General features: G+C 35.3%; 1 protein-coding gene across 9 annotated transcripts in view; it reads right to left on the bottom strand.

The window, feature by feature from the left end:
* Positions 1–25,043, bottom strand: part of Stag1 (stromal antigen 1) — a 360,836-nt gene that overhangs the window by 153,020 nt on the left and 182,773 nt on the right. For all 9 annotated transcript variants that reach the window (XM_006510924.3, XM_006510923.3, NM_001357265.1 and 6 more), the window contains 3 exons: positions 18,829–19,033; positions 8,670–8,821; positions 2,171–2,244 (listed from right to left, as the gene is read on the bottom strand). In XM_006510924.3, the coding sequence (XP_006510987.1) occupies positions 2,171–2,244; positions 8,670–8,821; positions 18,829–19,033 (431 nt within the window). The remainder of the gene's footprint in view (positions 1–2,170; positions 2,245–8,669; positions 8,822–18,828; positions 19,034–25,043) is intronic.

Below are 25,043 nucleotides of genomic sequence, written 5' to 3'. Positions count from 1 at the left end.
CCTTTAAAAAATAATTTTAGGTTACTAGTTTTAAGAACTGTCTGCTCATTATACAAGTGCATTTGTTGTGACATCCGTTTTCATTTATCTCTAAAGTTTTTAAATATAGGTTATACCCTGCTGGGATTCCTCTGCTGTAATGTAATGTACAGAAAATGGTTTGCTTATACCTGTATCTTTAAGGGTTTCTCACAGCCGGGCGTGGTGGCGCACGCCTTTAATCCCAGCACTAGGGAGGCAGAGGCGGGCTGATTTCTGAGTCTACAGCCTGGTCTACAGAGTGAGTTCCAGGACAGCCAGGGCTACACAGAGAAACCCTGTCTCAAAAAACCAAAAAAAAAAAAAAAAAAAAAAAAGGTTTCTCACGAGAAGTTACAGATTAAAACAATTTTAAACCAGCTTTGGGATAATCTTAGCTCTGACTCACAGCATTAGGGATATGGAACCTGAAGATGCCACCTCCTGTAGCCAAGCAGGAACCCCAATTGAGTGAAAGGGACACCAACCCACGCATAAAACCTTGGATACAAAATTTATCTCTCCTGCCTATAAGAAAAGCAGATACAAAGGGGATGGAGCAGAGAGTGAGAGAATTGCCAACCAATAACCAGTCCAACTTGAGAACCGTCCCATGGGCAAGCACCAATCCCTGACACTATTAACGATATTGATATGCTTGTAGACCAGAGTCTAGTATGGCTGCCCTCTGAGAGGTCCTCCACAGCAGGTGACTCAGACAGATGCAGACAGCCACAATCAAACAGTGGGTGCATCCTGTGGACTCTTGCAGAATAGAAGGAAGGATTGCAGAAAAATGAAGGGATAGGAACTCCACAGGAAGATCAACAGAATTAACTAACCTGGAACCTTGGGGCTCTCAGAGTCTGAACCAATAACTAAAGAACATAAACGAGCTAGATCTAGGCATCCTACACATGTAGCAGATGTGCAGCCTGGTCTCCATGTTGATCCCGAACAACCAGAGCTGAGGCTATCCCAAAACGGTTGCCAGTCTGTGGGCTATGTTCTTCTAGCTGAGTTGCATTGTCTGACCTCAGTGAGAGAGGATGAGCATATATCCTCTCAGAGACTAGAAGTGCCAGGGTGAGGGGGATACTTGGGAGGTCCCCCACCCACTCAGAGGAGAAGGGGAGGAGGACAGGTGAAGGATTGTGGGAGGGGGTGAGCGGGAGGAGGGCAATGAGTGTGATGTGAAGTGAATAAAAAAATTGTTTTCTATGTTTTACAGTATTTGGGGCAGGGGTTGTTGTATGTAATAAGTCAGAGGAAAACTTGTGGTTGGTGGTTCTCCTTCTATTATGTAGGTCTTGGATAAAACTCAAGATATTCAGGCTCAAGTTCAATTTTTAAATTAAGATTTTGAAAACAAGTATGTCAATGTTGGATTTTAATAGTGTAGCTTAGGAAAGACATGATATATAAAAGTCCAATATTATATACAAAAAAGTACTATCAACATAATTCTTTTGTAATGAGTTAAAATATTCTATTAAATTATCACATACCATTATACATCCATTAAAAATTTCATTGTTTTAAAAATTAATTGACCAATTATGAAGTTTTTAAAAGTGATATTTCCATCTTCTGAACCTGTTTCATTTACTGCATATAACTAAAAGAACTACATATATATGCAATATTAATTCACTGTATTTCTTTAGTTTTGTCTTCCTTGCTTAAAGGAATTTCATTTCAACCAACATGCTTTTTACTCTACTGGTAATTCTTTGGTCCTTTATTTCTCCTGTCTTTGCTCTGGTATTTTAACAAAGACAAGTTGATACTCTGACCATACAAGATACTTATATAGAGGAAAAGGTAGGACACTAAAATGTATCAAATGTCCTAATACTCAATAGTTTATTAGTAGGCCATATTAATTTTATGATAATATTAATTCATTTTACTTCTGTGAGAATGTAAGTACATATCTCCAATAGTAATAAATGTTGAGTTAGAAAGGATGCTTCAGAAATATTGATGGCAAAATTTACGACAAATATTAAATTAGTATTTATAGACCAAGCTATTTTCTAAGAAAGAAAACAGAGTAAAAGTAAATAGAGTTGTAGAGCTATATGAACTATGCTATAAATAAACAACCACTGTTCAGGTCAAAAAATTCTAAATGATTAGAATACCTTACCGGTATCGATGAACAAATATACCCTTAAAGATAGAGTTCATCATATTTTCAATTTCATCTTGATTTTCTTGTAGCTGAAATGAAAAAGAAACAATAAAAAAGGAAAATTGAAATATTGGTCATTAAAATTGAAATATTGGTCATTTTATCTGGAATGAATAATTCCAATTATTTTAAACTACTCATTATCCTCATTCCTAGAAGCAATCAACCTCTTGCTGACTATAGAATTTAAGTCCAAAATTATCAGTAGAGCTTGTGTAGTTTTGCCACATTGGCTTTGGACCCTCTCCTTTCTCTCAATACATATATACGGGAAAAAGAACAAGGAAGAGAGGGAAAAGACATTGGTCAATTTTGTATTTTCTTGGAATAATTTATTTCTGAAATCATCCGACATTTCTACACATCTCTCCAAATAAGTCTTCTGGCTTAGTTCTGCCTTCATCACTTCAGGGTTCATCCTGACTAACACGGCATTTCCTCCTCTACAATGCATCAAATTAGTATCCTTATCTGAGTAGTTTGTAACTCAACTAGGCATAGTTTTCAAAATATGAGGAATCTAGAACTCCTAGCTAACACTGCTGCAATCCACTAACAAAACACAGGAGTATATCACAGAGGTACACATATCAGACAACACTATCTATAAGGGTTAAGCTTTAAATTTACTGTGCAAAAACAACATATTTGCTATTGTAGGACACTGATTTTTTTTTTTTCGAGACAGGGTTTCTTTCTATAGCCCAGGCTATCCTGGAACTCACTTTGTAGACCAGGCTGGCCTCGAACTCAGAAATCCCCCTGCCTCTGCCTCCCGAGTGCTAGGATTAAAGGCGTGAGGCACGACGCCCCGCTAGGACACTGATTTTTGATGCCCCAATTTTTCAAAACATTTCATGTCAAATAATTCAGCAATGTAACTGCTTTTTTTTATATACACATACATAGACTTTGTTTCATACAACAGTAAAATAGTTTCAGACTGACTCTTGCTTTATGTTGTTAACAGCATTTATAGAAAAAAAAAAAAAAAACTAGGCAGCACAAGTGTTTCTCTATATATGAGGTGAATATACCCTGATAAGGCAGTAATAAAAACTATTACAAGTTTTAAAACTTTAGCCAGGTCTACTTTAAAATGCTTGGTATACTTGCTTCGGCCTATTGTAACAATAATCTAAACAAAGACTATTTTATAACATAACACTGAACATTCCATATCAATAAAAGAATGGATTGTTTGCAGACATGATAAAATGTAAGAACAGAAAACATAGAATCTAAAAAAATAAAAAGAAGTGCTGGAAACACACAATATTATACATGTTATAAAGACTGTGTGGCTAACTATGAGCTGCTTCTCCCCCACAGTATGGTTGGCATACTACTATGTATTGCAATTCTGGAAAAGGATCAAAATTTAAAATATAGCATTTATCATTTAATGTTCATTGCTTGCAATCTTTCAGGTGACCACCTGATGATATAAATAAAAATATAAGAACTTATTCAAATGATTGTACTTACTACAAGTGTGAAAATATACTTAATATGAACTTTACAACACAAGGACTAATTCATTGGTGTTACACATTCCAGTCAGCACGACTTAATGAAGCAGTTTCTAATATACTTCCAAAATATTTAAAATATGGTTTATGATACAAAGAAAAAGATGTAAAAATCTATGAGTAGGGATCTTAACCTCAGTATTTGAGAATGTGATTTAATATTGAAAGTGGTTCATAGCAATTGAAATTCCTCTTAAAATGTATTTATATGTGTATATGCTATATGTATGCATGCACACAAACATACATATGAACCCCGTATATATAGGGGCCCTCAGAGGTCAGTATGTCTGATTACCCTCAAGCTGGAGTAATGGGTGATTGCAAGTAGCCAATCACATGTTGGAACTGAACCACGTTCTTGCAAGGACAGAAAGAACCCAAAAACTGCTAAGCCATTTCTCCAGTGACAAAATACAAAAATTTAAAGACAGGGAAATATTATAATAGTGGTTACTGAATTATATATAATGCATCTCTTTAGGGAAACAACAAATTTGGAGACAGATGAATACACAGGAAGACCATCATGTATAGAATGCAGATATGATGTCATAAAAATCAAAAGCTATGAGAAGCCTACAGTCAATTATTCCCTCGGTATCTTCAGAAAGCATGACAGCAATAGCATCTTGATACTGTACTGATAGCAACCTATACTATTTCACCGAGATTGTTAAACGCTGAGGTGAGGGTTACTTTAGATCTTAGTAAATAAGATATTTAGTTGTGACTGTTAGTGCACATCAAGAGAGGGTTAGACTGAAGACTCTGACAATGGTTTAGTCTATCGACAAATTCAAATCTTCAGTAAACTTGGAGGGGGATAGAACAGTGGAAGATGGAACATATTGGGTAAAGTAGGTCAACTTGAGAAGATTTTGAAAATTAATATTCTGACTCTTATGCCTTTATGCAATTTCTCTCTGCTCCCTAGGCAGTACGACGGACAAACCAATGTATTCCGTCAAACTTGTAAAAAAACCTGCAAAATCCAGGGGACAAAACCACTCTTTCTTCCTTTAAGGTATTTCTCTGAAGTATGTAATGATGATTAGAAGGCCTATCTGAAAACTGGTACCAAAAGAGAGGGATGATTTTTATTACTTCTTGACATGAATTTGGAAAAGTTTGGAGATGTGTCTTAGTAAAGCCCTAGCATGCTGTGAAGAGAGAATGATGCAAAATTCTGTTGAGATATTTGAAAATGAAAATCCCAAAATGTAATTAAATGGTGGTGGTGGTGGATCTGTGCTCGTGAGTTTCATATTAAACTAAGGAGTATACAGGAAAGTGAACCAAGAGATCATTCATTCATTGCACATTTTGGCAAAGAATCTGTCACTATTTTATACTGAGACTTTGTCCAAGGAGGAGAATAAAGATGGCAGACTAATCTGAAGACAAAAATTGAGGCTGACATTCTGGTGCGTAGGTATTACTCAATTCTTTTACCTAAGTTTACAATGAGAAACAAGAGGAAAATCCAGACCAGAAAAATAAAAAACTCTTGGCTGTACACCCCTGCTTTCAAAATCTAGCCACAAACCCAATACAGGAGACCTGGCTTTCCTTGGAATAAAATCCAAAATGAAGAATCTATTGTTTCTCTGCAGTGCAGATGAAAAAGTCTGAAAAATACATGGCTCAATCTGTTAAACAATACATTTTTTTAAGCAACTGAGTTTGTTATGATAGTTCTAAAAAGCAATGATGATACAGTACAGTACAGTACAACATAACTCCAAGATTCTTCAGTTGCTAGTCACAACACCACAGAGGTATGCATAACTGAATTTGGGGTCAGGCAAAGACTGGCAACAATAAAATGTTTTTGAAACTTCAAAGATCAAAAGTAAAAATCAAAAATGTAATGAATCCAAGGTGTTTCTGGCAGTTCTTGCTCATCCTTTACCATAAGATTTTATGGCAATTATTCCTCTAAATATAAAATATTGTCATTTTTCAATGCATATGTGTGGGGATCTGAAGGAAAACAGCACCCATATGTCCAGACGAAGTGGCACTATTAGGAGATTTGGCCTTGATGGAATAGGTGCTGTCTTATTGGAGTCAATATGTCACTTTGAGGTTTCAATAGCTCATGCCAGGCCTTGAGGTCACTCTCTTCCTGTTGCTTGCCAATCTAGATATAAAACTCTCAGTATCCTCTCCAGCAACACACTGCCCCCCACGTCATAATGTTTTCTAACATGATGATAATGGATTAAACCTCTGAATCTGTAAGTCAGTGACAATCAAATGTTTTCTTTTATAAGAATAGCCAGGGTCATGGTGACTCTTCATAACAATAGAAACCCTAAGACAAAATGCCACAAAATACCAATGAATGCTGCCCCGAACATCGTGGCAGTGTTCTTACTATACATATAATGACTGATGTTTCTTACAGACAATAATGGCATAATTGTGAAAAATACAATTTTAATAGTTTCCTAGTATAAATCTTCAGTATGTATCAAATTATTAAAATTATACATTAAGATATTTATTAAAAAAAAACAATTTGACCTTCAGACTTGGGTCTCTTAAAAATTTTGTTTCACAAAAATAAGCATAGTGGCACACACTTTTAATTTCAGCACTTGGGAGGCAGAAGAAAGCAGATGTCAAGTTTCAGGCCAGCCTGAACTACATATTCAGTTCTAGGACAAACAGGGGTACATAGAGAAATCCCTAGTTGAAAAAATGATCCAGGGCTGGTGAGATGGCTCAGCAGGTAAGAACACTGACTGCTCTTCCAAAGGTCCTGAGTTCAAATCTCAGCAACTACATGGTGGCTCACAACACCTCAGAAGAGGTCTGATGTCCTCTTCTGGTAGGTCTAAAGACATCTACAGTATAATTATTTATAATAATAAATAAATCTTTGGGCTAGAACGTGCAGGGACTGAGCAAGCAGGGTTGACCTTAAGCGAGCAGGGTCTACCAGAGTGAGCAGAGGTCCTAAATTCAATTCCCAACAATCAGATGAAGGCTCACAACTATCTATACAGCTACAGTGTGTACTCATATACATAAAAAAACTAAATCTTAAAAAAATTAAAAGAGAAGAAAAAGATAAAATGATACAAACAACTGAATTTCCTGTAGTTTTTGAAATGGCTCCAAACATACACCTGTTTTGTATTGGGTACTTATATATAGTTGCATTCCAGTATTAACAATTACAACATCAAAATAGTTACAACTCTAAAAGACATTGAAGATACTTTTTATGTTCTGCAGTATCAAGCAGCCTAACCTAAAATTCTTTTTGTGTTTGAACATGTTTATGTGTGTGTGAAATATGTGGGTAAATGTGTTCATTTGTGCACATACAGGTACATATAGGTGGAGACCAGGGCTCCTTGTTATCTTGTATTCCTCAATCATGCCTCTACTGTGTTCGTCCTCAGACTCGGGAGTTCGTCCTCATGCCTCTTACTGAACCTGGAGTCACTGATTTAGCCAAACTGGATTATCGCCAGGGATCGTCCTGTCTCTAGCTCCTTCTTGCTAGGATTGTGCTGCTAAGCCCAGCTTTTTCATGTGGGTGATATGAATCTAAACTCAGGTCCTCATGGTTGTACAACGAGCACCAATTAAGCCATTCCCATAGAAGCTAGAAGTTCGCTAGGTAAAAATAAATAAGTATATGTGTTCCCTTAGTATACAAATCTGAATTCATCATTAATATATAATGAATTTGATTGCAAACAAAACAATTCTTTAAAAATAAATTTCTTTATGTTTTTTTAATCAACCAAGGGTGTTTAATTTGTACATTGATTTTATATACCTATAAATCCAAGAATTGTAAAAAGTTCTAGGGAGAGATGGATCATGAATGAAAAGGGTTTAGGTAGGAAGCTTTGGTCCACACAATAATTTCATTGTACGTTTTTGCTTTCTATTGTTTGTTAAATCCCATTATGTGTATATACACAATTCTATGAAAGTGTAATCTTTTTAAATTAAAAGATTTAATAATACGAACCACAAATTTTCCTTCTAATAAGTTTAAAAAAATGCTAAAGAGATGGCTCAGTGTTTTAGAGCACTGGGTATTAGTCCAGACATCCTGAGTTCAATTCTGTGCACCAACATGGTGGTACACATTAATTTGCTAATTAAGTATTGGGAATTCAACTCCTTTTTCTAGTCTCTATAAGTACTGCACATATGTGGTATATAAATATTCTGTTCAGACAACACCTTTACCCATAAAATGAAAATGAATGAATGTAAAAAATAAAATATCCATGTAAAAAACATTTTTATCAAATTTACAAAAATCAGATTGTTAAGTGTAAATAAAGTAAGAGCTAGCAGCTCTCCGAGAGTTTGATTGCGTATTACAAGTAAACTCCTGGACTGGATTACCTTGCACTGAGAAGGAGGAGGAGTGGAGTGACAGCAATCTTAGAGGATTGCTTTATACATCAAATAAAAAATATACCGAGGCTTTCTTCTATAATTTACTTTTGCTGCCTCCCAAATGAGATTTTATCATTTGGTGTTCTTTTGAGCCTGTAACATCAAATGACTGACTTGCCTAACACTATGAAAATCTTTTTCTAAAATAAGTTTGCATGTCACCCTTACTCAATGGTGCTTATTACAATTCTATTTAAAACTTGAAGATGAAATAATTTGAAGCTAAATTTTATGAATGTAAGACCCGTATGAATTTTCTATTGTCCCATCTACACACCTCAGGTCTCAAATGTCCCAGGCTAAGCTCAAACTTTCTGTGCAGCCAAGGTTGGTCTTGAACAGACTGCCTTCCCAAGTACCAAGATTACCGACTCGAGCAGCATAGCCAACTTAAAAATGTCCTTTACAAAATAAACAGTAGAAACTATTATATTTACTAAACATTTCCAAACTATAAAGGATCAGATTACCACAAAACTTACCTCTTTACGTTTCTGAAGTAGTAACTCCAGTCTTTCATTGGCTCTCTTCCCAATCATTTTATTTCTCTCAGCTTCATATTGCCTCTGTGTATTATCTTGATGAATACTGAGGTTTAAAGCAACATTCACCAGAGCAGTCATCAGCTTCATTGCTATAAAATAAAGGGCAATTACAATAGTCACTAGTGAAACCAGGTTTTTAGGTAGAAGATTAAAAGTTAAAGCAAGTGAAGAAGAAAAAACCTGTTTAATATTCCAGCCATAATTTAAAATGATAAAAAGTGGTAACTGACAGGAATAGACTAATCTCAGTTGCAAAATAACTTTCTTCATTTAAAAGTCTCATCCAAGGAGCTTAAACATATATGACAACAAAAATTGTGAAATTCTTTTAACGTCATTCTTGTTTTCAAAAGTTTGAGTTTAGACCTATCCTCTAGGGATGGCTCGGTGCCATCATGTGTACTGAACATTGTGAACACTGCCTCTATATCTAGAAACTCAGGTTTGATTGCTAGCATCTATATGGTAGCTCCCAGCTGTCTATAACTCCAGTTCTCTGACCTTTGTGAACATAAGGCACATAGACATATATACCAGCAAACACAGATATATAAAACGATAAAATAAAACTATAAGAAGTCGTATCTAGTCTACTAGCACAAAAGACAGAAGTAACACCAATGTCTTGCCTACATTCACAAATTAGGTTTAATCTGTTTCTACCACTGCATCTGTGTATCAAATGGTTACTTTATACCTTTACTTAGGTGAATTAAAGTTCCTTAAATATTTACAATTATCACATGGAATTAACACACAAAAAGGCTTCTACCTCCACTGATCACCGAAGAGTGGTACAACTTCAAAATTCAGAAAAAGTATTTCAAGCATATCATAGAGCTAGAAACAAAAATGACTTTAAAGAATTTTGCAATTTCCTTGAAATATATCTGTACTTTGAAATTAATACTAATCTCATAGTCATATCACTTCATGTCTGTTGAATATCATGGTAAGATGACACCAATACATCTTATTTTCTTGAAATTCATTTTCCGCATTATTATAAAACTTACTATAAAATGACAGATTGATAACTGTTTTTTAATAGATAGTTCAAGAAACGCTTATGTGGTACTTCCCTTTTTATCTATGGACAAAAGACAAAGTGAGCAATATTGTATATACTAGTTGCAAACAAGGAAAAGACAGACTAAAACTAAACAGCTGCATCAATGAGTTTTACATTCTAGTAAAGAAAAGATAGGCAGAATATATATACTACGGACGAGATACTGAATGTCAACAGCAGAAGCGTTGATACAGGAGATGTTCAAACCTTCAGCAACTAGTTCCTAATGGTCATTAGGAGTGTGTCAATCGTGAGGTCTACTTTCTTTGGCTCCCTTTCTGGTCTAAGATTTTAGGTAATGCCACATCTATCCCTCATAATGTGCTACTAGTGGCACAACCTACAAAACTCACTTATCAAGAAATGGAACCTATGAAACGGCAATGGCAAAGAAGCCTTAACCTTTACAATTGCATTATCTTGTGGAATTTTGCTATAGTATTGTAAAGTTGATCAACACATTCAATTAATGCCAAGACTATGAGAACACTGGTGATAATATATTCCCAATTACATGAGAATACTTAGAAAATAATTTGTAAAATTATTATTATCTAACAGGCAATTTTGTCACAGACTCAGAACAGACAGAATGCTGTTAAAAACCCGACCATGAACAACTGTGTTGTTAAGGTTCCCAATAGAAATGCAGAATCTATTGGGGACTGAATTATACGCCATAATGGTTTGACCATGAAAGAACTTTGCTGCATTTTGCATATGACCTGAGACTGTATGACAGGTGAAACTTAAATGTACATTTACTCTGGGTAATCCAGAAACATTCAACAATATAATTTTAGTTCAGTGGAAGATAGAGAGAGCCAAACTTTGCTATAATAATGTTCAAATGAGATGTCTACTTAAAATACAAACCAGCATACTTGAGGTTAAGAACAAATAAATACTATTCTGAAAGGGTATCTTAAGTAAAACAGGTCTAACAGGATAGTACGCTTAAGTAAAAATAATTAAGAAATGAATATAGTGTGTAACTGCTAAAAATCTGTTCTAGCTTAATAAAAAGCTTTCCAAAAGTGTGTTCAGCTCCAACAGAGAAAAAAAATTCATGTAACTGTGGAATTTCTAGAACTGAAGAACAGTGAAGTGTATCTAATCTGGCACATCAACAAATTATCAAGTTTCAGTCCAGATACAATATCAAGAATCAAACTAAGAGGTCATTCATATAAGATGACTGATGGATACAGTGTTGGATTTAACAGAGCTCATTAAAAGAGAAAAGAAAAGAGGGATAGTGTGCCCTTGCAGTGAAGCATTGCAGTCCAAACAAAATTCACAATGGAGCTGTAGGATGTGATGTTGTGTTACCTGAAGCTTATTGCTAAGGATGGCCCTGCCTCATAACAGTAAGACACTATTCAAATATGTATACTTTCTAGGGCTATATAATAGCCTAGCTATACTTAAATACCGTATTAAATCTGCAGTATCTTATTACTATCTTGGAGAGCACAATTTGAGAACTTCTGCTCCCCAAATGGTCTTTAACTCTCTCCACCAAACTGTGAGTCCTTGAAGCTCTTAACTTTGTAGAATTAAAATATGTGTTCTATGGTGCTCTGAATGATAAATAAGTAAAAGTCATAGACTCTGGCCAAAATTTTTTTATATAAATGTAGTAATAGTATATAAGTGAAATATAAGACAGAAGACATAAAGACTGTCAATAGAGACACAGTTTTAGATATTTGGAAAACAGACTATAATTCCTCCTGATAAGACCATGCAAGTAACTTATGATGCTATTGAGGTCATTTTTTCTAAGCCCTAAGAATAACTAATCTGACTGTATCTCTTCTCAATTAGGTTACAAGCAAGGTCAGGGATCATTTTATTTCAAAGCTGATAATCTTATCTAGCGATAACTAACCATGAGCATATATAGTGAAAATTTTGATTTAAAAACACAGTTATATGAATGTTTTTCTTTTAATCCAAGGTATAGGATATGGGGCTGCTCAGTTTTTCCACAGCCACTGTGATTATCTTGTGCTCAAGGAGCGGCATGATCGTTGCCAGCTGCAGATAGTTTAATTCTTGGGAATCTGAAGAGGGTATGGATGCCAGAGACCAGAAATGGGTCAGAGGCACTTAAGAGAAAGGCAAGGTGCTGCTGTCCCCACTACTCTTCGTTCGTCCTGTCTGCTATTGCTGGAGTTCTGTTTTGTTGGACTTCTGGATATTCTGACAATGAAGACTGGGTATGTCCCTAGGAACTAGAAGACCCTAATCAGCAATAAATAATATACAAAGATCTATGTCCTTTTTCCACTCTAATCTTTCCCTCATACCTAGTGTTGGGGGATTGGAAGGAATCAGGGTAGAAAGAGTTGGAAGGAAGGTAGAGGGTATAAGAACCCAATAAATTAATAAAACAAATAAATCAACACACAGTCTTTGAATCAGAGGATTAAATGCTCCTGCCCATTTTATCTAGCCCTCAAGATTTGTCTTCCAAAGTAAATAGAAATCATCACATTTTACTCTATGCCTCTCATACAAACCATTCAAGTGGATAATTACTGTCCACTCAGAATTATCAGAAAATGTTTTGTTGAAAGGAGGTGACCATATACTTAAAATTTTATACAATCAAGCTATGAAAGAAGTATTTAATGTAGAAAATAATTACAGATGTATTACTAAGGAAGTACTGAATATTTTATCCTTTAGAACTTGGAATTTAAAAAAGGTTCAGTACATTCTATTTTCAATACCTAATACCTTTCCATTATTCCAGTGTACCTAATAAATGGCAGTTATGATCAGGGAAACAGGCTAAGTGCAGATCTTCACGTGGTTCCTCTCATTCAAATTCAATCTCCCAGCTTTGCAGCACAACTGATGCAGCTTCCCTTACCCACCCTTGCCTTGTCTCCAAAGGATCACACAGATTTCCCTTCCAAACTTTCGTGCCCTGACTCATCGCTTTATTCCAGCACTCATTCCTCCAGGAGGCATTTCCTGGTAATCTACAGGCCACTCCAGGTAGAGAAGCAAATAGGTTAACTCTAACTCTTCACCTCTCCTTCCCCTCCTCCAAATCTAGTCTTAGCCTTACCTTTGTATCAGACTACCTGTTGTGGCTTCCTTTCACTCTGTCCCCATTCCCAGGAGACAAGGGAGATAGATCCTGGTGGAAAACCCTGCTTCCTCCTTCTTGTGGAGTCCCACAGCCTTATTCCAACCCAGCCCATTCCCATTGATGTGTCAGCTCCTAACACACAGAAAGTCATTTGTCCTATAAATATAAGTGGTTACAACTACCAGAATCCCATACATTTCCTAAGAGGCAGCACACAGCCATCACACTCTCCGGAGAACCAGAGAGAAAAACAGGAACCAAGAAAATAGAAAACACCCACCTAATAAAGACAAGATTAGATATCAGAACTTACAATTAAAACCTTCCCAAACCCAGATGCCTAGATGCCGGAGAAAAATCACTCAGTAGGCTTTGAGTACTGCAACATGACTGAAGCATGAGACAAAGACATTAGCATAGCTTTTATGAATATGACAGAGGTCCTTACAGAGAAAATTAATAAATCCCTTGTAGAAATCTATAAAAAACACTAACGATGGAAGGAAATGAATAAAAGAGTTCAAAAACTGAAAGTGGAAACAGAATCAATAAGAAATGAAAACTTTAGGAACTTGAACAGGAACCTCAAAGACAAAAGATACAAGACAGAATCTCAGACACTGAAGACACGATACAAAACACGAATACCTTGGTCAAATAAATTGTTAAATCTAAAAAATCCTGGGACAAAACAACCAGAAAACCTATTTTACATTATGACAAGACCAAATCTAAGAATCATAAGAATAAAAGGAGAAGAAACCCAGATTCAAAGGGCACAATATTTTTTCAACAAAATTATCAAGAAAAATTCTCCATTATAAAAAGAAGATGCTAATCAGCTTACAAGAAACATACAAGTTCTGGACCAGAAAAGAAAGTCCCCTCGACACAGAATAATAAAAACACTAAACATACAGAATAAGAAGAATCTTAAAAGCTACAAAGGAAAAAGACAAACATATAAGGCAGACCTATTAGAAAAACGTCTGATTTTTCAATGGAGACTCTAAAAACAGAAGGGTCCTGGAAGACATTGTACAGAATCTATGAGACCACAGATGTCAGAACTGAATACTCACCCAGCAAAACATTTAATCACATTACACAGAGAAAGTAAGACATCTATGACAAAACAAAACAAAACAAAACAAAACAAAACAAAACAAAACAAAACAAAAAACAAACCAGAAGTCACTAGAATGAAATTTCCAACCTACAAAGGTTAACCACACAACACAACAAAATAAGAGGAATCAAGAAATACTGCTTGTTAACTCTAAACATAGTCTTAATCCCTCAATAAAAAGACAGAGACAAACACAATATGAAACAGGATCCATCCTTCTTCTGCATCCAAGAAGTACACCTCAACATCAAAGATAGTCACCTCAGAGAAAAGGGACAGAAAAAAAGGGATTCTATGCACATGGACCTAAAAAAAAAAAACAAAAAACCAAAACCCAAAAACTCATGAAGCCATTTTATTATCTAACAAAATAGACTTCAATACAAAATTAAAAGAAAAGAACACTACATACTCATCAAAAGAAAAATCCACCAAATATACACTGTAATTCTTAATATCTATACACCAAACACAAGAAAATAGACCAGCTTAAATCACATACTGATACTCAAACACTAACAGTGGGAAACTTCAACAGCCAATTCTTACATCGATAGACAGGTCATCCAGAAAAAAATTATACAGAGAAATGTTGGAACTGTCATTACAAACTAAATGGACTTGACAGAACATTTCACCCAAATACAAAAGAATGTACTTCTTCACAACAGCTTATGGAACTATATCCAAAATTGACCACATACAAGGACATAAAGTAAGCCTCAACACATACAAGAAAATCAAATTAACACCTCATATCCTGTCTGTCCATCATGGTCTAAAAATGGGTATCAACAACAGAAACAACAGAAAATCATGAAAACTAAACAATTCACAATGGAATGAAAAAAAAAAAATCAATCTAGAAAGAAAAAAAAAGACTTATTACAACTGAATGAAAATGAATACATACCACACCAAAACTAACAGGACAAAATGAAGGTGGCCCTAAGAGGCAAATTCATAGCACTAAGTGCAAACATAAAAAGAAATAGGAGATATTAGTGATTTAACAGCACACCTGAAAGCTCTAAAACAAAAAGGGGGGGAAAGAGGGAGAAGGAGAGGGGGAAGGGGGAGGGGGAGGGGGAGAGGGGAAAGAAAGAAAGAAAGAAAGAAAAAAAAAACCCACACCCAAAAGGAAAAGATGGCAAGAAATAGTCAAACTCAGAACAAAAATAAACATGATAGAAAATGAACAAACAGCCGGGCAGTGGTAGCGCACGCCTTTAATCCCAGCACTCGGGAGTCAGAGGGCAGGTGGATTTCTGAGTTCGAGGCCAACATGGTCTACAAAGTGAGTTCCAGGACAGCCAGGGCTACACAGAGAAACCCTGTCTCAGAAAAAAGGAAAAAGAAAATGAACAAACAAGACAAAAACAACGAATTACTGAAACAAAGAGTTGGTTCCTGAGAAAATCACCAAAATTGATAAGCCTTCATCCAAGTTAACTAAAAGGCGGAGAGAGAATATTCAAATGACACAATTAGAGATGAAAAGGGGACATACCAAGTGAGACTGAGGACATCCAGAGACTCATAAGGATGTACTTTAAAAACCTGTATTTCACCAAACTGGGAAATCTAAAATAAATGGATAATTTTCTCAATAGACACCACTTACAAAAGTTAAATCAAGATCAAACAAACAATTTAAACAGACCTTTACCACCTAGTGATATATAGGCAGCCATTAAAAGTCTCCCAACAAAAAAGCCCAGGGCCGGGTGGTTTTAGCACAGAATTCTACCAGATTTTACCAGAAGAGATTACTGGTAATCTCCTTAAATTATTCTATTAAATGGAAACAGAAAGAACATTGTTCAATTTGTTTTATGAGCCTGTAAGTGTCTTGATACCCAAACTACATAAGAAACCAACGAAGAAAATTTCAGACCAGTTTCTCTTACATAGACTGAAAATTTCTAAATAAAAATATTTAAAAACTGAATCCAAGAATATGTCAAAAAGGTCATCCACCAGGATCAAGTAGGCTTCATCCCAGAGATGCAGGTATGGTTCAATATATATTAGTCAATGAATGTACTCAGCAATGTACATAAACTGAAAAAAAAACAGCCACATGATCATCTCATTAGATGCAGGAAGATCTCTGGCAAAATTCAACACCGTTTTATGATAAAAGCTCTGGAAAGATTAGGGATACGAAAGACAAAAGTCAACATAATAGATGCAGTGTATAGCAACCCTGTGGCAAACAGCAATTTAAATGGAGAAAAATTCAAAGCAATTTCACTAATGTCAGGTACAAGTCAAGGTTGTCCACTCTCTCCACAGTTATTCAATCCAATACCTGAAGCCTCAGCTGGAGCAATAAAACGACTGAAGGAGTTCAAAGGGAAACAAATTAGAAAGGAAAAAATTGAAGTATCTTTATCTATAGGTAGTATGATAGTATCTAAAAGTGTTCCTAAAAAAATCCATCAAGGATTTCCGACAGCTGACACTTTCAGCAAGCAATATAGCTAACTAAGTACAGTATTAACTCACAAAGCCCAGGATCCCTCCTATACATAAATGTCAAATGGACTGAGAAAGAAATCAGGGAAACAGCACCTTTTATAAAAGCATCAAGTAAACAAAGTATCATGGGGTAACCTGAACCAAGCAAGTTAAAGACTTGTATGATAAAAACTGAAGAAAAAAATTGAAAAGGGTATCAGAAGATGAAAAGATCTCCCATAGCCATGGATTGTTAAGATTAATATAGTAAAAATAGCCATACTACCAAAAGTAATCTACAACTAATAAGGCAATATCCATCAAAATTATAAGATAATTCTTCACAGAACTTGAAATAACTATTTAAAGTTTTATAATGAAAACATGAAAAACCCTGCTTGCTAAAAAAAAAATCTAAATAATAAAAGAACTTCTTGAAGGTAATTAAGTATGAGGTTCAGATATAAGCAGAATTCTCAATAAAGTCAAGTGGGTAAGAAACACGAAGAAATTCCAAGATTCCTAGTCATAAGGGAAATGCAAATTAAAACTATTTGAGATTTCATCTTAAACCCATAAGAATGGCTAAGATTAAAACAAAAAACAAAAACAAACAAACAAACCAACAAGTGTCAGCCTATACTGGGAGGATGTGAAGCAAGGTACAAACACTCAAACATTGGTAGAACTGCAACTTGTGTAGCCATAGTGAAAATCAGCGTGGCCCTTCCTCAGAAAGATTGAAACAATGTACCTCAAGAACCAGCTACCACACTCTTGGACACAAACCCAATGGATGCTTTAGTCTAGAATGAAGACACTTACTCAACAATGTTGACTGTACCTCTATTCTTAATAGCCAGAAGTTAGAAACAACCTAAATGTTTATCAACAGAAGAATGAATGAAGGAGATGTGGTACATTTACACAATGGAGTACTAGTGACTAAACAACAACAAATATACATGTCAGGTAAATGGATAGAATTAGAAAAAGATCATCCTAAGTGAAGTAAGAGAGATTAAAAAAAAAGTGTGTGGATAACGTGGTTATATGTGGATAATAACTGTTAAGTCAACAATAACCAAGCTATAATCCACAGAACCACACAGGGGAGGTATAAAGGATGGGGCTAGGAGGAGAGGACAGATAGGCTCCCTAGGAAAGCGGAACAGAATGGACAGTTATGCATGGGTGGGAAGAATCAAGTGGAGACAGGGATCGAGGGACACAAGGGAGAGAATACAGGGAGAGATATTAACATTCAGAGTCATTTCAGGGGTAACATAAAAACCTTAGGGAGTAAACAGTTTCTATATTATTGGCACTTATAAAGAAGAACTAAATGAAATCACCAAATAAAGAGGAAGTCAGAGACCCAACAAGCCATCTCTCGTCCAAATAAAGCTTCCACTATGAGGACTGGGTTACATCTAATTGACCTGTTGCTGACAATACCTATATAACTCAATGAATGAGGAAAAGTTGAGCTGGTGCCTACATAGAGCCTTTATCAATACAAGCCAGTGTCTTTGATACAGGATAGTATGCTGAATGCTACCAAATCAGAAATGTAAACCCAAATTTAGTCACAGTCCCTCTGATCCACAATGGTTTCTTGCCTAAAAGATGAGCTAGGACAATGGTAGCACAAAGCTTCCTGAAGCAACCAACCAATATTTGTTTTTATCTAAGGCCCACACCACAAGATGGAACCCATACTTAACACTGGTTGGGTGTCAAAGAACCTCGGAATTGACAGCCCAGGAACTTAGGGCAAAACCAAATAATTCTGTTCTGAACAAACTATGTAACAATAAAAATCCTAATGGCATTCTGCTATGTGATAGCTCAGTGCCTTGCTCAGCCATCATCAGGGAAGCTTCCTTTTACAGCAAATGGGAGTGAATACAGAGACCCACAGCCAGACCCTATTCAGAGTGTGAGAGATTATGCAAGACAGTTTTATGTCAAGTTGACACAAGTCAACATTATCTGAAAGAAGAGAATCTTAATTAACACCAGGCTGTAGACAACTTCATAGGGCATTTTCTTAATTAAAGATTGATGGGGAAGACCCCTTTCCTTTATTCTAGCAAACAGCCGTTTCCCGTTTTTATTCTTAAGGCTGTCAAATAGCAAGTAGCAAAACTATTGCATATTTTATTCTATTAAATGAAAACAGTCAGGCAGATAAATTCCAAGAAATTTTTACTTTTATTAAAGCACTAACTAAATTAACCTTATAGAAAAAAAAAAAAGCTGATTACAAAAAATAAAATTTAGCAAACTCAACTGGAACAAAGAAGATTTGGTTACTTACCAGCAAGGGTACTTGTATGCCTAAAAGCTCTGACTTGGGAGTCTGACAAACCAGTCAAAAGGGAAATTACGGTGTCCATCATATATTCATCATAAATTATGCTATATTGACACTGTCGAATCAGGACTCCAATAAATTCACAAAAATTGGAACGAAATTTTTTCCACTGAGGACCAGGCATTGTAAGGGGGTAGTCACCACTGTCCTAGAATATGTAAAAAGAACTTATTAAGTATCACAAGATAGCAGTTAAATCAGAATTTTATTTCTATATACAAAGAAATATTTTATTCTAAATATACAATGATACTATGTGTACATTAAGTGTTAATTTTTTTCTTTAATCATCCACAAACAATTATTACAGTGCTAACAACTATCAGACTGAAAGTGTTTACTACCTTTTTCTAAGATTCTTAATAAAAAGATAACAGTACTAAATTATGTTTGTATTTTTTTAAAGATTTATTTGATTTATATGAGTCCATTGTAGCTGTCTTCAGACACATCAGAAGAGAGCATCAGGTCCCATTAGAGATGGTTGTGAGCCACCATGTGGTTGATGGGAATTGAACTCAGGACCTCTGGAAGAGCAGTCAGTGCTATTAACCACTGAGCCAACTCTCCAGCCCATGTTTATATTTTTATGAAGATGATTTGAAGTAGACAGAGAAGTATTGAAGTTTAGATTAAAAGGAGTATTTACTATACTATGAATATAATAATAATATGTAATATAGTAACTGAGATACATCTGTCAACAAATCACTCTTAACATTTATTTTTTTATTCTCTTACAAAACAGACAGACAGGCATACCCAACACAAGCATGCCGTGGTGTACGTGTGGAAGACAAAAGCAACTGTGAGTGTTGCCTGTCTCATTTTATCATCTGGTCACTACATCTGAACACATGTCAACAGGCTTGGTAGCAAGCTTGAACCATCTCTTCAAATCAGTATACCATTTCTCAGTATTTCAAAGATTTAAAAAACATGAGCATTTCACAAAAAAGCCTAAAATTGGCCTTTCATATGACAACTCATTTCTTGAAATTTTACAATAAACTTGACAATAATTCTACTTAATAGCTTCTTTAAAAGAAAAACATGGAATGGGATCTTAGTAAATTATTTGACTTTATTTAATTCACAAAATTAACAGCTGAGCCTAATACCAAGTGCCTTTTCTCTCCAGCTTGAAACATTTAAGAAAATACACACAAGGACAGTTGGATATGGATGGTATAAGCCGTCAGATACCAGTCTTGATACTGGAGGTAGAACCAGAGGATTTGGAGTTTGAGGACAGTCTGAAATACATGGGGAAAAAAAATCCTATCTCAAAGATTGAGAGGGAAAACAGGAGGGGAGGGAAGAACTAAAATTATACTGAAAAGGCAGTGATGCAGAGGCAACTAGCTAAGATAGACAACAAGAAATCAATGTCAATTTGGTAACTGTTATTGTGGGAAATCAGGGAGAGTCTATGCTCACTCAAAACCATTTCCAAAAAAGAAGCCTATGGACAAGGCAGGGAAACAAAAGAACTCTTACTTTTGGCAAAACAAGCCAGCAAGTGTGTGATCTTCAACTGGAACAAAAAAGAAAGCAAGGAATCCAGCTTGCCTGTTCTGATTGTTCTATTGCATAAATCAGAAGGTTGATCTGATGGACACCGGAGTAGGGAGCAGAAAAGGGCTAAAAACCAGGGTTGAAATAAAGATCCACTACAACTGAGACAATAGAAAAAGAGCTTGTATACTAGGGTAAGAGAGAAGAAAAATACTGCCCTGGACTTTGCATCTTATATTGGTATCAACCAAAAGACTGTTGGCTTGAAGATGAACAGGAAGCAAAGGACTGGCTGTTATAAAAAGGTAGAAGAGGAAGTTGAAAGGATCCTTAAGTAAACTTAGCCATACATGGACATCATTAAGACACAGGCAAGACCATGAATATGTTCTCATTATCAATACCAGGAAGTGAGCAACACCACATTGCCAACTTGGAGGAGAAAAGGTGAAAAAGTGATTTCTTCTGTGGCCCTAGGATACAGAGATAGCAGAAATCTCTTGAGGTGTGTCATAAGTAATTGGAATAAGTCACAGATAAATGTACCTACTATACCTATCATGAAAGAAGTCTCTCTCTATAGCAAAAGAAAGCCATTACAGGAAATCACAATTGGACACACCAACAGATAATGGAGGCTGCAATACCAATGGATATATCTGCAACACAGCTTCAACATCAATAACTCAGAGAATATCACAGAAGCGGGGGTGGGGGGGTGGGGGCAGAAAGTTAGCTGTGATGACTATTCTTGGTTGTCAATCTGACTAAAATTGGAATTAATAAAAACTTAAGCAGAGGGTACAATTAAGAGAGTTTTTTTTTCTTAATTAAATCATTTGAAGTGGGAAGACCCACTTTAAATATGGATCTTTTGAGATGGAAGGTCTACCTTGAATATGGGTCACACACATCTGCTGGCAGCCTATATCAAGGTCATGAAAGAAGAATGCCTGCTCTCTCTGCCTGCTTGCTCTTGTTTTCACTGGCCAGCCAATTTCTTCAAAGGCATTAGAGCCTATTCCATCAGGATTCTGCTACATACTAAAGACCAATTGAGACGTGGACTAAACCGAACTCTTGGACCTTCCATTGATAGACAATTTTTGGACTACCTGGATTACAGCCTATAAGCCATTCTAATGAATCCCTGTTATTTATTTATTTATTTATTTATTTAGTCATTCTGCCAATTCTGTTTGCCTAGAGAACTCTAATACAATCAGAAAATCAGAAAACCTAGAATTGTGCTCTAAAACTGTCTCTCTTAGAAATGGCTGCATAAACAAGTCTGGGACACTAACAATAGACATTCTAACACAAATAACACAGAAGCAGAAGAATCTAGGATTCTGTCTTGAGACAAAGAATTACATGGAACCAACAACTGCTGAGTGAGGGAAAATTACCTCACACCCCAGAGATTAGTGCCCTAATTGGTTAGCCAATACAAAGTACTCAGGCCTGAAGTAATATACACATAAATAAGAAAAATGGGCTCAGTAAGTAATAGTTATATAGTTATGTATAATGCCCCCAAAAACACATACACATACACACACATACAAATGTGCAACAAAGTTTCAATTGAGAAGAGTGAACTTGAGAGGGGTTGCATAGAAAAAAGGGGGAAATAATGTAATTATATTTTAAATAAAAATATAGTTAGAAATAAAATGAATAACAAAGGAAAACTCCATAATAACTCAAGCATAGAAACAGAAAAGTCCTTCATTAAGGATATTTGAGCCCATGATTCACAAAAAGCAATGAGAGTAACAGAAGAATTTAAGTCTCATTCATATTCTAAATAGACAGAAAACCAAAATCTTTAAAACCTTTTAGTTTTTGTAAAACATGCAAATATTACCATCCAGAAAATTGTTTTCCAAAAAGGAATGTATTTCAAAGATTTCTTAACTTTTGATTTTAAAATACTCATTTTAAATGGGATATCTGAATTAAACCCTTCCACTCAAATTCCAGGAATGATGTAGACAAGGAAATTAAAAGAACGTAAGAGTAAGAGGGGACTGATAACATCAAAAAGATCTGTCTTTCAATTTAACAGGACTGATGCACATATAAACTCACAGGGATCGTGAGAATACACAGGGTCTGCATATGTTCAAGCAAATGGGGTCCCATTGCTCAGAAGAGATGGAGATATGGGCTCCAACCTATTACTAAGAAACTATCTCCAAATGATATTTTCTTGTATAGGAAAAGCCCTGTTTTCTCCATTGAAGTCTCACTTTGTATATGCGTCACACTTAAGGGTAGGCCCCATGCCAAACAGTAAATGGACATCACAAAATTAATGAAATGGTATTTTTTGTAGTCATTTTGTCTGAGCTTGCTTTGTTTAAGCTTTATTTTATTCATTTTTTATCTTAATGGTTTTCTGCTTATATATGATATTTTCCAATTTTATAATTTTATGAGTTTAGTGTGTGTCTCTGTATTTGTCTTTCTATCTCTTTCTTGTACTTTTTAAAAATACTGGTTTATTTCTTTACCTGTTTGTTTTTTTAAAGAGAGAAAGAGAGGGTGTGAAGCAGGGTGGATGGGAAGGTAGAGAGAAATTGACGGAAGGGACCACAATCAGAATATATTCTATAAAAAATTACTTTCAGTAAAATATATATTAATAAAAAGAACTGCTAACATGTTCAATGATAAAAGAAAATTCTTAGCATACAAATGAATTACAAAGAGATTTTTAATATTTTCTTGAACATACATCACTTGTGCATATAATGATTTTAGAAAATGTAGTATTATTGATGGGCAATGTAGTACTGAAAGCTACTTTATTAAGAACGTATCTCTAAGAAAAACTAAATAAACCCAGAATGCTAACGAATGAAAGATAACAAAATGAAAAACATAAAAGACCCAAAACATCCACCTTTACCTATATTGAGGAAAATCTTATAACATTTCAAAAAAGAAATATATTTGATAAACATAGAAAAATCATATTAGATAAAAGATAAAGTATATATTTATAAACTATCTGATAGAATATGCAGGCAAAGTAATATATAATTAATAAAATGAGAAGAAGTAAAAGAACAAATCATCCTTGAACAAGTTCAAAAAATACAGGAGGAAACATTGGTGTGTAGTACAATATAGTATACTGTGAATAATTTGTACATATGATTCACTCTCCATCATATACTAGTGCCTGTCGGTAGTTTTGATAAGGGAGAGTCAAGACCTTCAAAAAAGCAAACAGCTTCTTTATAATTCCAAAACTCTGAGGCACAGCCTCTGAGATTGTGAAGTTCAATCATCAGCTTCAATAACATTTTCATGGAACTCAGGAGACAATGCTGCTGCCTACTAAGTATCCTTCCAACAGAGGTTTCCAAGTAACAGCTGTCAACCGAGAAAATTAACAGACAAGCTGATTTCCTACCTTGTAAATGAATCTTCATGATGAAAGAAGGAAAAAAGGAAGGAAGGAAAGAAAGAAAGATGGCTGCCACCTTTCAAGAGTCAGTAACAAAACATGGTGATTTAAAGTCCCAGAATATGGCGCAATAGATAAACCTACAGGCCATGCAAGCCTGCCTGCCTGTAAAAGGAGAGCACTGACCCTCACACAAGTGTGCTAGAGCACATGTGCTGTTCCATCCAACCATTTCCACACCTCGGTACAGAAAGGCACTGCAAAGAACAAGCTCCTAAACCCCTGATGGCCTGGGTTTTAAATTCTGCTATTTTTATAGGCAACAAAATATACTTTGATGATTTCATAATATTGTACAATAAAAGTAAACTACAACTATAGGAAAGCAATTCAATCAAGAATGTAAATACCTGTGGGCCAGGTGTTACAATGCATACTGATAACCCCAGAACCAAGGAATCTGAGATAGAATTGCAATACTGAGGTCAGCTATCTAAGTTGTTCTAAACTAGCCTGTGCTACATAATGAGAACATTTGCTTTACTGATAAGTAAATAAACCAGCAAGCAACCAGATAAATGATTTGTTTGTTTAAACAAATAAATAAGTAAATTAGTAGATAAATAGATAAGTGGAACAAATAAAGAAGCAAGCCAAAACAATTTCGACACCCCTGTAAAGAAACCCTACAATGTACAGATACTTAAGTGTATTAGGTAGGCTTTTAACATTATTTTGTCAGCTTTTGTGATTATGAACATAACTCACAAAAAGCTGAGGAATACCTGTATGGAAAAAGAGTGTCCCTGCCAAACAATGAGGAAAGAATGAGACTACAATCATTACTTCCCTGAGAGGTCTACAGATACTTTTTTTCAAGGTCATAAACTATACACATAGTCACTAGGCACTGTGCCTAGTAGAGACTGCCCAGCAAACGTGCTCTTAGCACTGTACTGACACTTAGCACACAAAAATGAGCAAAACAACACCTTTTTTTTTTTTTTTGCAAAGAATTTCTAATTTAAACAAAGAGATGAGGACAAACATAAGTGAGTTAGTAAATAACATTACAAGGGAATGTAGTAATTAAAAGAGATTATCAACTCTGAAGGCAGAACTGGGAACAAACAATGGGGATAATATTTCAGAGAACAACAAAGTTAGGAAAACCCTATAAACAAAGGCATAATCATAGGATAGTAACACTATTTTAGGC

This window comes from Mus musculus, chromosome 9 (assembly GCF_000001635.26).
Source record: "Mus musculus strain C57BL/6J chromosome 9, GRCm38.p6 C57BL/6J".
NCBI lineage: Eukaryota > Metazoa > Chordata > Mammalia > Rodentia > Muridae > Mus > Mus musculus.
Note: the sequence above shows the minus strand (reverse complement) of the source record. Positions and strands in the feature narration are given on the sequence as shown.